This window comes from Magnusiomyces paraingens (assembly GCF_902498895.1).
Source record: "Magnusiomyces paraingens strain CBS 517.90 genome assembly, contig: contig2, whole genome shotgun sequence".
Classification (NCBI taxonomy): Eukaryota; Fungi; Ascomycota; class Dipodascomycetes; order Dipodascales; family Dipodascaceae; genus Magnusiomyces; species Magnusiomyces paraingens.
In genome coordinates this window covers 4,902,498-4,918,771 of record NW_022474068.1, presented here as the reverse complement: position 1 = coordinate 4,918,771, position 16,274 = coordinate 4,902,498, and the positions used below count along the sequence as shown (strand labels likewise).

The window sequence follows — 16,274 nt, the reverse complement described above, 5'->3', positions numbered from 1 at the left end:
CATTCAGCTTCATGATCTTGATCAACTGATATTTTTCAACTCACGCCCTAATACTACTTACTCGTCTAATCTAATCCTCAAATCTTTATTTTATCGTTTACAATCACTATATTTTTTTTTTTTATGATCGACAATATTGTCGAATTACTATTCTTTTTTTTTTTTTTAATTTTCCTATTTTTTATTTTTATTTTTATTTCTGTTTGTTTGTTTGTTTGTTTGTGTGTAAATAGTTTTAATGATTATCTGATACGATTGTTAAGGTGACCAAACAAATCAAAAAAAGAAACAAACAGATTTTTTTTTATTATTTGGAAAAGGCAAAAGAGAGAGAAGGATATATGATCTTCGCAAATTTGATAGGTGATAAAGTAGTAGGCTACATTAATTCGCTAAATATTCACAAGTATATTTTGTAATTACAACAATATTGTCACCAAATTTATAAATTTAATGGCAATCTTAAAGGTTTGGATGCAGTGTAAGTATCAACACACCGGAAGTTACTATGATAATTCCGTATTAATACGAGTCAAATATATTATACTATTAATTAATATAACTGAAAAGTTACAAAACATTCAATCACACCCGCTCATAACATACCCCGATTCTCGGAACCAATCAATGGCATTTGAAGTCGAAAGTCAACCCCGTAATGGTTGATCATATTCCTGATAATCAGATAAACAAGTATCAGGCTCAAATTTTTTTTTATTATTATTCTTTTCTAGTTTTAGTAATTTTTCCGATGAATGAAATTTTTTTCAGGGAATTGTCAAAATAATTACTTGTTCCATTTTGTCATGACATGATCATCGTTAAAATAATACCGATGTTTTTGAAATTCATGAACAATAAACGAACATGTTTTTCAAATTCCAATTTTTTTTTTATATTGTGATATAAAAGGTCCAAGACGGCACCATCGTTCCTGAGATTTTTTGCATTTCAGTTTTTTTTTTCTTTTTTTTTTTTTTTTTTTTTTTTTTTAAAAAAAACCTACACTTTGCTTTGCTTTGCTTCTTGGCACAAACATTGGCCTCGTTTTTGTTGTAGAATTTCTTGGGACTTGAAAAACCAAATATCAAGAAAATTTTTCAAAGAGACTACGGATAATGAAACTCCGGTCGTAACCTTACCATAAAAAAACCCCTATATTAAATAGAAGCATAAATTTTATTATTTTTAAAGAGATGTGATATTTTGTGCCAAATGAATGTAAAAAAAAATGATAAAAAAAGGTGAACATTTTCATCTAATCTAATCAATCATATATCTAATCAGATCATCCGCCATAACCGAAAATGTCTATTGAATTTTTAGAATTTCTCAAATAACATCAATAGACAGTAAATTCATATATCGCGTAATAAAAAAAAAATAGTAATATTTTATGATATTTATTTTGGTTTCTTTTCCTGGAGCAAAGACATATTCTTATTATTATCCAAAAACATAATTGCAAATAATAAACCTCCATAAACTTAAATGGTCAATTTTACAAATTTAAATTTAATGAATGCTATTGTGAAAAAAAAAATTCTGTATTTAATTACAATTGGGTGATAATCGAATTTAAAAAAAAAAAAAGGTTCAGGTCTATAAAAATTTCATAGATAAATGTTTACCAACATTGATTTAATTTAATCTGGTAATTAATTTACTTTTTTAATCTTTTGAACCCAAAGTAAAGCCAAAAAAAAAAAAAAAAATCAAATTTTTGATGCCTTGAAAATGAATGTCTTTTTTAAAAAATACAGAAATTTTAGTATTTCGAAATGGCTTGGTTAGATGAAATAGAAATATTGATAGAAGCGGGTCCCAGTGTTTTTAATTCCCAATTCACAAATTGAATAAAAAATACCTTGTATCAATTTCACTTAAATCTATCAACTTAATTTGGTTGGTTATTACTATTTTGTATATTTGTATATATAATACATTTTAATAGTTTTTATTGTTTTTGGAATTCATTTTTCAAGAATTTTTCAAGAATTTTTTATCAAGGTATTTCAAATTCTCAATGCATCTATTTTTTTCTCAGGTACAATACTACATGCTTATATTGGCAGCAAATTACTGCAAAAATGAAGTCTTAACGGGTGAGTCTTGGCTAGGCATACATAGAGCATTTTGTGGAGAATTAGAAAGAAAACAGCCTTCTGGGCTTTGTTTGGGTAATTTTGAAATAATTTAGCTTTGAGACTTAAACCTAACTCTTTTTAAAAATATAAATGAAAATTCAAATAAAAAGTTAAATGGAAATTCGAATGGAACATAATCGAAAAAAAAAATTTATCTGAAAAAAAAAAAAATCAAACGATAAAAACGATAATTCTTTAAGGTCAAAGAAATTTATTATAAAAAACAACTAAATACGTCATTAATGGTAGCTATCACCAATAAAAAATTGTTTCAACACTTTATTAACAAAGCCCAGTTACATTCAATGTTTGCTTTTAGTATTGAGAATTACAAAAGATGTGAAGACTTCTATTTTTGTGTTGCAAATCCTTTTTTTTTCCCAGAGAACACAAAAGAATGAAATTTAATAGAACTATTCTATAGAATCTAAAACCCTTTTGTGTAAAACTCTTTTGTGGAAACCGACCTAATTTTATGGATGGTAACATTTTTTTAGTTAATTAATTTTTATTTACGTACAACCAAAAACAAACAAATGCATGTCTCGATTTTTTTTTACTTTGCGTCACGTAGGAGTAAAAATAGTGTGAGGATTATTACAAAAAATTAAGTAATGACATCTTTTCAATCATATCAATCACATCGCGATCAAAGAAAGACATACTGGGAAATCAGGAATAATAGTATTCGGTTAAGGTCTTAAATTTCCAATCCACAAACAAACAATAGATCTTGTTATTCAAACAATTTTAAAAAGTTTCTGAAAAAAAAAAAAAAAGGAACGAGTTGTGAAAATAACTGTTTATCAGATAATCTTTGATCCATAAGGATGGGGCAAAGTTACTTAATAGGAAAATCAATGGAGATAGGCCAAAGTGTACAAGCCTAAGCTAAAGTTATTGAATATATAATTATTATTATAATATTATAATTATAATTATTAATACCGAATTGCAAAAAAAACATAGAAAATAATGTATAGTCAGTATTTATGAAAATGAAATGCAAATCCCCCTATTTGAATAAAAAAATTTTATGGTTTTGAGTACACTGCTCTTTAATTTTAGCAAATCATTTAGCTTGCCTGGATACTTAAAAAGGCGATTATTCTTTTAAGAGAATTCGTCATATATAAATACGACCACTATCTCAAACTTTTCTAAATTTTTTTTATTTTTTGGTTTTTTGGTTTTTTTTATATATTTATATTCCACTTCCCCCCTTCAATATTTCGTTTATTCAATTTTTTTATTCAACCTTTGTAATTTCAACTTGAACAGTTGTTGCAAATTTTAGTCTTTAAAATTTTAACATGTGAGTAGATAAAAAATATTAATTTAACATATATGCAATTCATTTTTTATAAATATATTCTAACTATCTTTTTCATTTACAGCTACTAAAATTCACAATGACTAAAGACGTCTTCTCGGTTGAAGTTTTCTTCATTGTTTTTCGTGAAACACTTGAAGCTGCTATTATTGTTTCGGTCATGCTTGCCTTTTTGAAACAGGGTTTGGGACATGACCCTAATAATCGTGCTTTATATAAACGTCTTACGCTCCACGTCTGGGCCGGTTCTATTCTTGGTGTCTTCATTTGTTTGTGTATTGGTGGTGCTTTCATTGGTGTCTTCTATTCATTGGGTAATGATATTTGGTCTAAGGCCGAAGATCTATGGGAAGGTATCTTCTCAATTATTGCAACTGTCCTGATTACTGTCATGGGTCTTGCCATGCTCAGAATTAACAAGATGAAGGAGAAGTGGAGAGTTAAAATTGCTCAAGCCCTCGTCGACTCTGATGCCGTTAAGGGTGAACTTGCATGGTATAAGAAGTTGAATCCTGTTTTGTGGACTAAAAAGTATGCTATTGCTGTCCTCCCTTTTATCACCTGTCTTCGTGAAGGTCTTGAAGCTGTTGTCTTCATTGGTGGTGTTTCTCTTGGTACTTCTGCCACTGCTTTCCCTCTCCCCGTCATCTGTGGTCTTTTGGCTGGGTTTGCCTGTGGTTACGTTATCTATCGTGGTGGTAACTACATGTCTATCCAGATTTTCCTTATTGCCTCTACATGCTTTGTCTACCTCATTGGTGCCGGTCTTTTCTCTCGTGCTGTCTGGTACTTTGAAATGTACAAATTCTCTAATCAGGCTGGCGGTGATGTTGCCGAGATGGGATCTGGCCCTGGTTCATACAAAATTACGGCTAGTGTTTGGCATGTTAACTGCTGCAACCCTGAAACTGATAACGGTTGGATGATTTTCAATGCTCTTTTCGGATGGCAGAACTCTGCTACTTATGGTTCAGTTATCTCTTACAATGTCTACTGGATCTTTGTTAGTGCCTTGTTTATTCTTATGTGGTACGAAGAGAAACTTGGGCACTTCCCTCTGTTGGGTCGTTTCAAGAACAAACTCAAAAAGGAACTTACTGAGGCCGAACGTGAAGATCTTTTCAGGCGTGCTAATGAGGTTGCTGCTAACTACGGTAAGGATAAGAAAGCTACCACAGAAACCTCTTCCAGCGATTTTGATATTGAAAAGGACACAATTACTGTCTCTAAGAGTTAAAACCCCTCTTTAGTTGAAGCCTAAAAGTCAATCATCTTTTCTTGTTTTATTTTTTATGACTTGTATTAATGTTAAAAAATTGTTTTCAATCCTAAAATAAATCAAAATTTTAAACAGTATGTACTTAACAAATAACTGATTAATCACTTTCTAACAAGCAGGCTTGTTACATATTGTAGTGTCGCCAATAATTAATTTATCTAAACATTTTAAAAACTGACCTTTTCTATATGATCATATATATCATGATGTATCAAAGAGCACGTCAAATACCCCCAGAGGAGATTACTCAACTTGGAAATCATTTCAACAAGACATTGATACTAATCTGGTATTCATGTAAGCAATATCAAATACCCCACCAATATTGATAAACGCCGTTTCCATTATCAAGTCTCTAATAGGAAAGAGAAATAAATCATAATAGTAAATCGGCAGCATAATTTTCAATTTTTCACAATATTTGCCAAGATTTTAAAATGAAGAACGTTTGTACGGGAATCATTGTTATAAAAATACCCTTATATTACAATGTTGTTACAATACATTAAATACAACATATACCTTTTAATATTTTAGAGTACCATACTGGCTCCGAGCTACGGCTGATAATCTGATAGGAGGGCAATCATAAAATTTAAAAAGGCTATTAGTTTTACACGAAAATCTGTTGCATGTAAAATTTATTTTTTTGTGTTCCACTGACCCACAAAGTAAAAAAGATCTACATGGAAAGATACGAAAACTTTTATCTCTGAACTATTAAGATACTTTTACCATCTCAAACTATTATTGGCAACGAGGTTTTGTAAATTTATATCACTTTTAAACCTTTAACAAAAATTTATACCCGACAGAGGCCTTGCTCTCATAGTAAAATACATTTGCTCTTAAGAGCTTGCAACCTATACAAAAAAAAAAAAAAAAAAAAAAAAAAAAAAAAAATATGACTGTATTTCCCGAAATGGCGACACAGTGCCTGTTGTACTGGTTCTGGATTCTTAACTTTTAGTTCAAGTTTGTTCGACCCAAATGCTGCCGTATATATATACTTCCATTTCCTCGAAGTTTTCTCGCCTTTTTTTCTTATGATCTCCACTCTATACCTGCTTTTAGCATTTTAACTTTCTTTTGGCATTACTTTCTATATTCATTACTGTTTTCTTTGTCTTAGAAATAGGATATAGAGATTGTTGACATAGCTTTTTTTCACTTTCAAACCAACTGTCCACAATTAGTGTCTAAGTGGTAAGGAACTTAGTGATAAAATCTGGAAAAAAGACTTACTAATTTTATTAATAGATTCCACAATGACTAAGGACGTTTTTTCGGTTCAGATATTTTTCATTCTTTTCCGTGAGACGCTTGAAGCGTCTATTATTGTTTCTGTTCTTCTTGCGTTTTTAAAGCAAGGTCTTGGCCAAGAGTCTAATAATCATGCCTTGTATAAACGTTTAGTATGGCAAGTCTGGATTGGTGCTGCTCTTGGTATTTTTATTTGTTTAGTTATTGGTGGTGGATTTATTGGTGCTTTCTATTCATTGGGTAAAGATATTTGGTCTAGTGCTGAAGATTTATGGGAAGGTATCTTCTCAATTATTGCAACTGTCCTGATTACTGTCATGGGTCTTGCCATGCTCAGAATTAACAAGATGAAGGAGAAGTGGAGAGTTAAAATTGCTCAGGCACTTATTGATTCTGATAAAAATAGAGGCGAGCTTCCATGGTACAAGCTAATGAATCCTGTTTTGTGGACTAAAAAGTATGCTATTGCTGTCCTCCCTTTTATCACCTGTCTTCGTGAAGGTCTTGAAGCTGTTGTCTTCATTGGTGGTGTTTCTCTTGGTACTTCTGCCACTGCTTTCCCTCTCCCCGTCATCTGTGGTCTTTTGGCTGGTTGCTTGTGTGGTTACGTTATCTATCGTGGTGGTAACTACATGTCTATCCAGATTTTCCTTATTGCCTCTACATGCTTTGTCTACCTCATTGGTGCCGGTCTTTTCTCTCGTGCTGTTTGGTACTTTGAAATGTACGTGTTTTCTCAAAAAGCAGGAGGTGATGTTGCCGAGATGGGATCTGGCCCTGGTTCATACAAAGTTTCATCTAGTGTCTGGCATGTTAACTGCTGCAACCCTGAAACTGATAACGGTTGGATGATTTTCAATGCCCTTTTCGGATGGCAGAACTCTGCTACTTATGGTTCAGTTATCTCTTACAATGTCTACTGGATCTTTGTTAGTGCAGTTTTCATTCTTATGTGGTACGAGGAAAAAACAGGCCATTTCCCTTTCCTAAGTGGTATCAGTAAGAAACTGAAGAAGGAACTTACTGAGGCTGAACGTGAAGATTTGTTTAGACGGGCTAATGAGGTAGCGGCTAACTACGGTAAAAAGAAGAACACAAACACTGAAGCTGAGAGCTTGTCTTCGAGTGATAACATAGATATTGAAAAAGAGCCTACCCAGACATTTACAGCAAAGGTCTAAGGCTCTTTAAGTTTCCAAACCTGCGCTAGCGCAATTCTTTTCTGTTTTTTTCTGTTAATCAAGTATGTTGTGTCCAATTTAAGATAGTTTCTAAAAAAATAAAAATTCTTATTTATTTTCTTATTCATTTGAATTTTCTTAGCTCGCGTCTTTACCTCAAATGCTAAATTATGTAAGCAATATTTTTGATGTATCCTAATATTCATGCTAGCCAATCATGAGTCACGCCTTAACTGATTATCATATCATATCATATCATATCATGGTCACATAGTGATCTTGATCATGATCATTATTGATCATATGATAGTTATCTTATACATCTTAAAAAATCTAATTCTCATTGGTAGCATTTACCAATCTAGAACAATAAAATATTTAAGACAATAACTCAATAAACAGGTTCAATCTAAGAACGTCAAGACTTGTGGTGCCAAAGGAATATTCCTTTCGAATTCAAATGAGATGTTTAACTGTTAAAGGGTTTCAATAATCTTTTCAACAAATAATGTTAAGGCATTTTTAGTGGTCATTATCAAAAAAATGACCTTTATTCTCATAATTATGAGAATAAGAATAAAAAAAAATTTTTCTTCCAAAAATCTTCCAAAAATCAAACAGAAATCATTTTCAAAGGTATTAATTAAACTTTGTTCTTGGCTCAAAATCATCAGCTTCCGAAACAATTGCCAAGAGGATGAAATGCATACATAATAATCAATCAACTTATGAATTCTCAAAATTTTAAAACATTAATGTGCCCAATTGACAATAATCATATTCCTCATTGCTAGTTTTTTGAATGTTGAGATATTTTTACTACGTATATTAACAGCCGGTGATTACAGGCGAAATATCGCATGCTTTTGAAAATTTTTATAAAAGTAGTGCCTGCCTTAATTTCATAATATTTTTATATAATATACTCCTGGCCATACTTCCCATAACAGTTTATTTTGGATATTAATACGATGAAAGTTAACCATGGTTTATGAGTGGTACAGTTAGTTTTTTTCCAAGAATAGCTTTGGGATAAGAATAAGTTCACTAAACGACAAATTTCACTTTTCAAAAAAACGAAAAAGACAAGCTTTACAATTAATAATTACCCTGAGTTTTCTTTACAAGAATGTTAAACTTCTTTAATTGCTACCCAATACTCGCAATTATACATATTACCACGCATCGACATTGTATCAATTGCATAAGTTGTAGGAATTCTACTTTCTTGTTTTATAATCCGAAGACCATAATTGGGGAGAACATCAAATATTTCATTTAATGAAAGTTCTAGACCAGCTGTTCTATCATCCAGATCCCTGTCATGATTATGGTTATGCCCACTTACCCCAATATCTTCATTGACATTACTGTTACGGTTAGAATCACAAGTATAATGATTTGTTACAGACCCATCGTTTGATGAATACTCAAATGCTGGAATGTGATGTTCGTAATGCCAAAGCAGTGGCCCAAAATTTATCCAATATCCACCCTTAACTAACGTCTTTGAAATGGTGTCTAAAGTTTTGAAAATATTTGGGGAGGTATCAATAAAAAAAACTGTCGCAATAACGTCAACTTTTAGATTTTCCTTATTTCTACTGCCATTTTCGCTTTGTGAGTTCTCAATATTCTCGTTTGACAATGGTTTAAGCGATTGGTTATTCAAAATCTGCTTATCAGTAAATTGATTATCATTGGCTGGTAAAAGCGGAGACGTATTTTTCCAACTGCAAATGCTTTTGCTTTTTTGAAAACAGACCTTATTTTCATCACAATCATGACAAAAATCACATTTCTGTTCCGTTTCGCTAGGAAGGTTCTTATGTTCACTTATGTTTTCTGAAGATTTCGGTTTCAAGGTGAACATATTAAATGCATTTTCTAAAATATTATCAGATTTCAAGTCTTTATCTTCTGTACAATCCACTTTTTTTCTATTGGGTGTATTTTCATAATCACTGTTTTTATGCATATTTTTAAAATTCTCCGTTAACGACTGTTCTTCTTTCAATTCCTCCGATTGCTGGCGAACGTACCGTCGCTCTAAGTTAAATGATTCGAAGGAGTTCAAATTTGGATTATCCATTTTGTCTGCTTTTGCTGGATATACTTCATCAAAAGAACCTGCCATCATTGTCAATTCTCCTGCGGGCTTACCAAATACTTTTTCTCTTCTAGTTAAAAACTCTGCAGGGTGTATATCCGGTACAAGTACAGCACGAGTCTGATATGACCGATCACGTACATGTGAGAAAGAATGAATCCATGGATTAAGTCTGTATTCGTTCGTGGCGTTCGTACTATTAAGAATAAAATTTGACGTAAAAAGCATAGAAAAAGAAACTTCATTCCCTTGAGCGGCAAAGCCTCTTGCAGCTAATTCTAAAGGCAAACGGCCTAACCCACATCCTGGAATTACTATATTAACACTTGCCCTATTTCGAGTAATTTGATGTCGCAGTTTATCTGATATTAATCTCTTATCACCAAGATCCATTTTGACAAGATATTCATCAAACTCAAATGTCCCTTCTTCTAGTTCAGGAAATAAGTTTTCAATCTCTCTAATGACTTTTCCCATAGAACATTCCCTTTCCTGAATTCCTTCTATGCTCCATTCACGCGAAATTTGGCCCAACATACTGACTACTTTGGAAATTTCCGAAATAGTGCTTTCTTCCCACACTGCTTCGTCTTCTGGAGCACCAAAGGCTACTTTAGCTGTTTGGGCAACAGCTTCTAAAAAAAACGAGTTATTTTCGATATCTTCAGTCAAAGTTTCCAGAAGTGGCTCAATATATTTAGAAGCAAGCTCATAATAATTGACTTGATTGCCGTGATTGATGCAACCACCTTCTTCATACTGGTATCTAGCTTTCAATTGATTCAGTTTTTCACGCCGTACTTTGATAACATTAAGCTGAGCAGTGTGGCCGTAGTCTAAAAATGAGTTAAGAGTTGACGTCAACACTTTTGTTTCTTCGTCCATTTTACAGTAATATTTGGTATCGAGAAGTTAGGGTAATTTATAGAAATTAGAAATAGGCCAATTATCATGACCAATATCATGCTCAGTTCAACAAAAAATCAATTAAATTAGGCAAAACTCGTTAGTGTTTTTAAGGACAGTTTTTTTCAATGTGAACTCTTTAGATTTACATCCAATATAGAACTGATTCAGTATTTATAAGTTATTTTTTTTCAAGAAGAGAAAATAAAAAGATTCACCTTACTAGGGTTATTATCTATGAACGCCGAATAATCATTTATGACAGAATTGCTAAATTTTAAGAGCGATTTCGCCAAGCACAAAACGATGTGTTGAACCGGGCTTGCATAATATGTGACATTACTAATTACTTATAAATATTATATATTACATAAATATTACAAATATATGTCCACCATATCCTTAGGATTTTTATTAACAGGACAATCTATCCAATAGAATCATTATATATTTATATAGCCGTTGGTTTAATGGTCACATCTTAATATAGCTCATAAAATGAACTGTGGTAATTATTTCATATATTATTTTTGTTACAAAAATTGCAGCACAGTGAAAGCGCAAAAAAAAAAACTCCACTAACCACTCAATTGTTTTTAATATATATCAATATAAACATTTGACGCACACTCATAAAACTGCATTTAGTTTGGACTTTCAAATCGCCCATAATAGTTATACTATTTTATTTATTACGGCCGTTTTGAATTTATATTGATTTGTCTTTACAATATTTAATTTATATATTTGCATACTTTAAAAAAAATCAGGGAATCCGGCACATATTTATCACAATGGTCAGCGAAACACACCGAAGGATCGTTTCTTCCCTTTACAGACAGTCACTCCGCCTTTCCAAAAGTTGGATCAGTCGTCGTGATCTTTGGCGTGTTAAAGCCCTTGAAATTAGACAACAATTTGATGAAAACAAAAATGTTAAAGACCCTCGCAAAATCCATTACTTGGTGTCCAATACTCAAGCCTTGTTAGTCAAGTACGCACATCCTGATCCTATTATCCCTCCTCAACGACCTGGCGGTACTAAATATGAACGCAATGTTTTCCCCCCTCAGGGCGAAGGTAAGTTAATTTATTCATAACTAAATAGTTTTAGTGGACTAACGTTTTGTTTAATAGTTATTAAAGGTGACTGGTAAGGGGTTTTTTCTCCCATTTGCCTATTTCAATTTAAGTTTACTCTAAAGATATATTTTCTAGCTCTTTGTTTTTAATACAGTTACATTTATTTCAATTTTTTTTTTCATAAAACTCTTATTTACGAATTTTATCTCATTGTTTCTTCTTGTTACATAGACGTACTTAAGATCTTACAGCATTATTATTCCCATTACCACTGCTTCCATTTCCAATGTTCAAAGATGTTCCGACAGGTTGAACTAAAGATGACGAAGGTTGAGCAATGATTGCTGTGATCTTCATAAGAACAGGCCCAATTTTTTCAATAGGACAAGATAAGCCTTGTTGAAGAGGGATAACACCGGGGATTTCTGACTTTTGTCGCCATAGTGGAATAAGAGGAGCAAATAATAAATTTGATTGATTATCCAGCTCTTCTGATGTTAATGGGGCGCTTATTGATGGAACATAAAACTGATCTCTAAAAAAAAACTCTGATACAAATACTGATAAGGGTCGATGGTTTGATTGAACTAATTTCAGTTGAATGCACACTTGACCAGATGGTCGATAAAATTGAATCACAAAGTCCAGAAGAGAGTGAGCAAAAACCATAATAGGATTGAAGGGGCGACTGGATGACCTTTGTGATGTTGTGTTTCTATTGGTATCAGATAGCTGAATAGAGCGACCTTCCTGTAATTCCTGAAGTGCCAAATAAAGAGGAAGGCATTTACGTAGAATCCAAACAACAGATCCTAGACCTTCAGCATTAATGACCTTTTGTAAAAATGGTTCGACAATTTTATGTGGGCTGTTTTCGTGCAACTTAAACACAAACCCATAATCGTTGGAGCAAGATGCAATTTTGAATCCGGCCGACTTTATATCGAAACCCTTCTGTTGGTCAGAGTCACACTTTTTACTGATGCTTGGTTCGTGTTCAAAGACCTTATTCTTTGTATGTTCCACATTTGGAGTGATCAAAATTGAAGCTTTCATACCGGGGCCATATTCAAATGTAATTTTTGACATCGAAGCCTCGACAATATCAAGAGAAAGAGATTTTAATAAAGAAACGTGACTAACAATTGTTTGAATCTGCGAAAGCTTTTGAACAATCAAATTAAGAAGTTCTGAATTTGTTTTGAGTGATTGGCTATTTTCCTGATTGCTTGCTGAAATAGAGCTGGAAAGAGAAAAAGTAGAGCTGCTAACAGTGAGAAACAAAGAAAACATTCCAGTGTTGGGATTAAATTTTATACTAGGGTCATCTGAGGGCATGATACCAATGGAAAATACATTTTTTGTATGACCCTGAACAATGACCTCAACTGTTCCTTTTTCTTCATTCACATCACTAATTCTCATGTAAGCAGCCTTATCCGCCCATTTAGAACCTTCAATAATTGATGAGATGTCAAACATAGCAATAGGAAGTGAATCACTGGAATCAAAAATTGTTCGGCTAGAAATGTTCAAGATTTCATTATCAATTAAGGTATCAGTGTGACTGTTCTTTAAATCAGAATTAGTATTAGTACTTTGAACAAGACGGTATTTAATTTTACATCTATCCAATTCCTTGCGTAAAGCTTCGGTTCGTATTCTTGAGATAGTGAACTGGTCTAGCTCAACAAACATTTTATAGTTATAACTTTTTCCCAATTCTTCATTAGGTATCGAAGCTTCTTCTGAAAAAAGAACGTACCAACTGTTATCTTTAAAAAGCATTTGAGTGATCCACCACCGAGGTATTCCGTGGGTATTTAATGTAACTAACAAATACCACTTGTCAGGCCATGTCGGTTGCCGTAAAAAAAAAATAAGCCGTGTATTTATAGGAAATTTATTACGAACAATGGATGGATGGATATTTTGCTTTGTTATCCAGCCAGTGACTTTAGCTTTATTGCAAATTTCCTCCTGTATCGATGAAAGCCTTAACTTTATTAAAATTTCAGCAATAGTCGCAAAACGGCCTTGAGCTTCGTTAATTGCAACTTCTGCAGAAGAAACCAAATGAGTTGAATTAGTAAGAATTGCCTTTCCAGTAAGTCTGTCAATAGAGAATATTGTAAATCTGGTGCTGTTAAGCCTAATTTTTAACTTTTCGGGTGTAATCATTGTTACTATTTCATAATTAGAAGGGTCTGTATTGTATAGTTCGTTGGTAGATGGCTTAAATGGTTCTGATGTGTGAGCCGGTGTATTTGGTGTTGAGGCAGTAATTCCAGACGGAGACTGGGGTGAAGACGCTACGTCATTGCGTGATTGCTGAAGGTAAATTGATTTCTGAGTAGAAATAGCCTTACAGTTTTTAGATGAAATAGACAAAGAAAAATTTGATGCAACTGATGCTTGACCAGAAGATAAAGATTGATGATTAGCCACATGACTCATTTTTCCAACGTTCGTAGATGTATTACTGTATTCCAATATTTTTGATAAAGAAAGGAAAACGTTATGCACAATGTATTGAACATGAAGAGAAGCAACTCTCTGAAGCAATGACTCCACAGTTTCTTGAGATTGCCCAAATTCAAGACCATGGTTGATAACGAGTTGATTATCCCTATACCACAAGACACCTATTTTATTTGTAATTTTAGATATTCCAATATGAATTGAACTTCTCGAGCCTTGATTACTTGAAATAGCTGAAGACGTCGAACCTGAAATACTAGCTTGATTACTTGTGGTATTAATGTTTGAAGGAAGCGATACTGAAGATGAGGAAGCCGAAAAACTAGACTTCGAAGTAAGCCAATATTGCACTGTAACAAGACTTTTCTCAGGGGAGAATTTTGGAAGAATCAAATCTGCGTAGAGGCCACGACGGAGATCATTGAGACTAGCATAATATGTAGAGAGTTTGTAGTTTTGAGTGAATTTTAAAAGCATTGCAAAAAAATCCACCAGTCCCTTTTTAGGTAAAAATTCGTTTGAAATCAACTCCAGCCGCGCTTTCGTTTTTGCAGAAATATTGAAAGCACCAGGAAAGTCAAATTTAAAGTCAACAAGAAAAAAACGAGCATTAACTGAGTCATCGGCAATTCCAAGTTGAACCTGATAAGAATTTTCAACAAAAAAAGTTACTCTCCCGTCAGATATTTTATAATGAGAAAATTCTAGTGGCAATTTTTCTGTTAAAGCTAATCGAATAGAGAGCAGAATGTCCAAATCATGCAAGGTCTGAAGAATGGTTGAAGGATCAAGTTTTTTCACAGGAAAATAATTTCTTGAGGATTGTGCAGGGCGGCCGGCAGTGAAAACTTCTAGAGCTGTTTCAATATCAGGTGTGCGAAGTTTTGCTCCTGCAAGTGCCTTTTCAATCCCAAATAAGGCAGAAACAACATTTCTAAAGCAATATTGTTGACCGTTAAGCCATGAAACAACATCTATTGTTTTTGATATATCTTTACTGATTCTTGCCCACTTTGTTAGAACATATACTTTGACAAATTCTGTACGTATTTTGACAATGAAATCAAGAAGGCGTCGCTTTTTAGCAATATCCGAAGTTGTTGCAGGAAGAGTTTCAAAAATATTTCTGAATTCTTTATGAGTAAAAAGGACAAGATTAGCGATGATTGTTTTTAATGTAATATAATTGTCAGTAATATGGGGAATTGGTGGAGGTGTTTTGTCTAAAGACTGCGTTGGCTGAGACTGTGTTGGCTGAGACTGCGGTTCCAAAGCAGCTATCAAGGATACATTTAGATGAACTGGACGAACATTCGTGGCCATATCGAATCAATTTGAAAATATAAATAACAAGTGATTTAAATAAACTTTTAGTTAAATGATAGATACGTGACAGGGAAAAAAGCCCTACCTGCACGAAATAATAATTTGGGGGTAAAAGGTAAAGGTGATTGCTTAAGGTGGAACACATCTTATAACTGCTGTAAGTTTCCTAAGAGGAGACAAACGTAACAAAATTTGCAATAATATATTACATAAGCTAATGTAAGACTTTGCTATGCTTATAAATATGTTTGTAATTGTCAAGTTTTTTCAATTATTTAATGAAAAAAAAGCCATCTCTAGTATTAAGACAATTTCCAATATTAGATTTACAAGTTGGCTGTAAACCAAGATCTCCATCTAGATTCTATTTGCTTTTAATGCTATATTTTTTTTGATGTATATATATATATTTAAGAGGATTACAATAATTGTTTGTAATACGTTATTCTGTTTCTCTTATAAGAGATATCTTAAATCTTAAAGAGCAATAATTATTGATCTCCCTTATTAATTTTTTGTTTTTGAAATAGTCTTTCTACACTGGAACTTGAAACACTTGTAATTCAATCCTATAACGAATTTCGAAACAAAAGGCTATAATATTGTAGTGATTTGTATTTTATTGCAAAATCATCATCATCATTATCTCTTATCTTGTCTTGTCTTGTCTTGTCTTGTCTTGTCTTGTCTTGTCTTGTCTTGTCTTGTCTTGTCATCTCATTCACGTAACATACTAGGCTTAAGAAAAAAATTGGCCTTATTTTATATATGAATAACGCAAATTCTCATTTCCAAAATTAAACATAGCATAAGTGCTTGAGTAGATTATCATTTAGTAATTCTTTCTTTATCGTTTGTTCTGTTATTAAATTTGACCTAAACTTTTCTATTCAGAGCTTATATATAGCTACAAGCTGGCATTTAGATACCATAAAACAGCAAACTCAATACTAAACGGAAATTTACACAAACACCAACATTTTATATAGATTACTAAGCCATTTTATTTACAGTGATTTTAACCTAGGATAAACAGGATTAGTTTTATAAATGTCGACGACTTGTGATAGCCGGTTATACCAAATAATCATTTTTTCTCAAATGCTACTGTTAACCAGTTATTTGAAATACTATTATTGATATGGTTAACTTATTCTTTATTCTA

General features: G+C 32.6%; 5 protein-coding genes across 5 annotated transcripts; 3 read left to right on the top strand and 2 right to left on the bottom strand.

Annotated features, from left to right (window-relative positions):
* Nucleotides 1-3,559: 3,559 nt before the first annotated feature.
* Nucleotides 3,560-4,717, top strand: SAPINGB_P003280 (uncharacterized protein; the record flags this gene model as incomplete). Its single annotated transcript, XM_031997998.1, has 1 exon — nucleotides 3,560-4,717. One exon carries the CDS (start codon nucleotides 3,560-3,562, stop codon nucleotides 4,715-4,717), a length of 1,158 nt encoding a protein of 385 aa, XP_031853889.1.
* Nucleotides 4,718-6,027: 1,310 nt separating this feature from the next.
* SAPINGB_P003279 (uncharacterized protein) lies at nucleotides 6,028-7,203 on the top strand (the record flags this gene model as incomplete). The annotated part of the gene is made up of 1 exon (XM_031997997.1): nucleotides 6,028-7,203. The coding sequence occupies one exon, from the start codon at nucleotides 6,028-6,030 to the stop codon at nucleotides 7,201-7,203; it is 1,176 nt and encodes a 391-aa protein (XP_031853888.1).
* Nucleotides 7,204-8,335: 1,132 nt separating this feature from the next.
* Nucleotides 8,336-10,198, bottom strand: SAPINGB_P003278 (uncharacterized protein; the record flags this gene model as incomplete). Its single annotated transcript, XM_031997996.1, has 1 exon — nucleotides 8,336-10,198. The coding sequence occupies one exon, from the start codon at nucleotides 10,196-10,198 to the stop codon at nucleotides 8,336-8,338; it is 1,863 nt and encodes a 620-aa protein (XP_031853887.1).
* An 815-nt stretch (nucleotides 10,199-11,013) lies between these two features.
* Nucleotides 11,014-11,376, top strand: SAPINGB_P003277 (uncharacterized protein; the record flags this gene model as incomplete). Its single annotated transcript, XM_031997995.1, has 2 exons — nucleotides 11,014-11,299; nucleotides 11,357-11,376. The coding sequence occupies 2 exons, from the start codon at nucleotides 11,014-11,016 to the stop codon at nucleotides 11,374-11,376; spliced, it is 306 nt and encodes a 101-aa protein (XP_031853886.1).
* A 163-nt stretch (nucleotides 11,377-11,539) lies between these two features.
* Nucleotides 11,540-15,106, bottom strand: SAPINGB_P003276 (uncharacterized protein; the record flags this gene model as incomplete). Its single annotated transcript, XM_031997994.1, has 1 exon — nucleotides 11,540-15,106. The coding sequence occupies one exon, from the start codon at nucleotides 15,104-15,106 to the stop codon at nucleotides 11,540-11,542; it is 3,567 nt and encodes a 1,188-aa protein (XP_031853885.1).
* Between the last annotated feature and the right edge of the window lie 1,168 nt (nucleotides 15,107-16,274).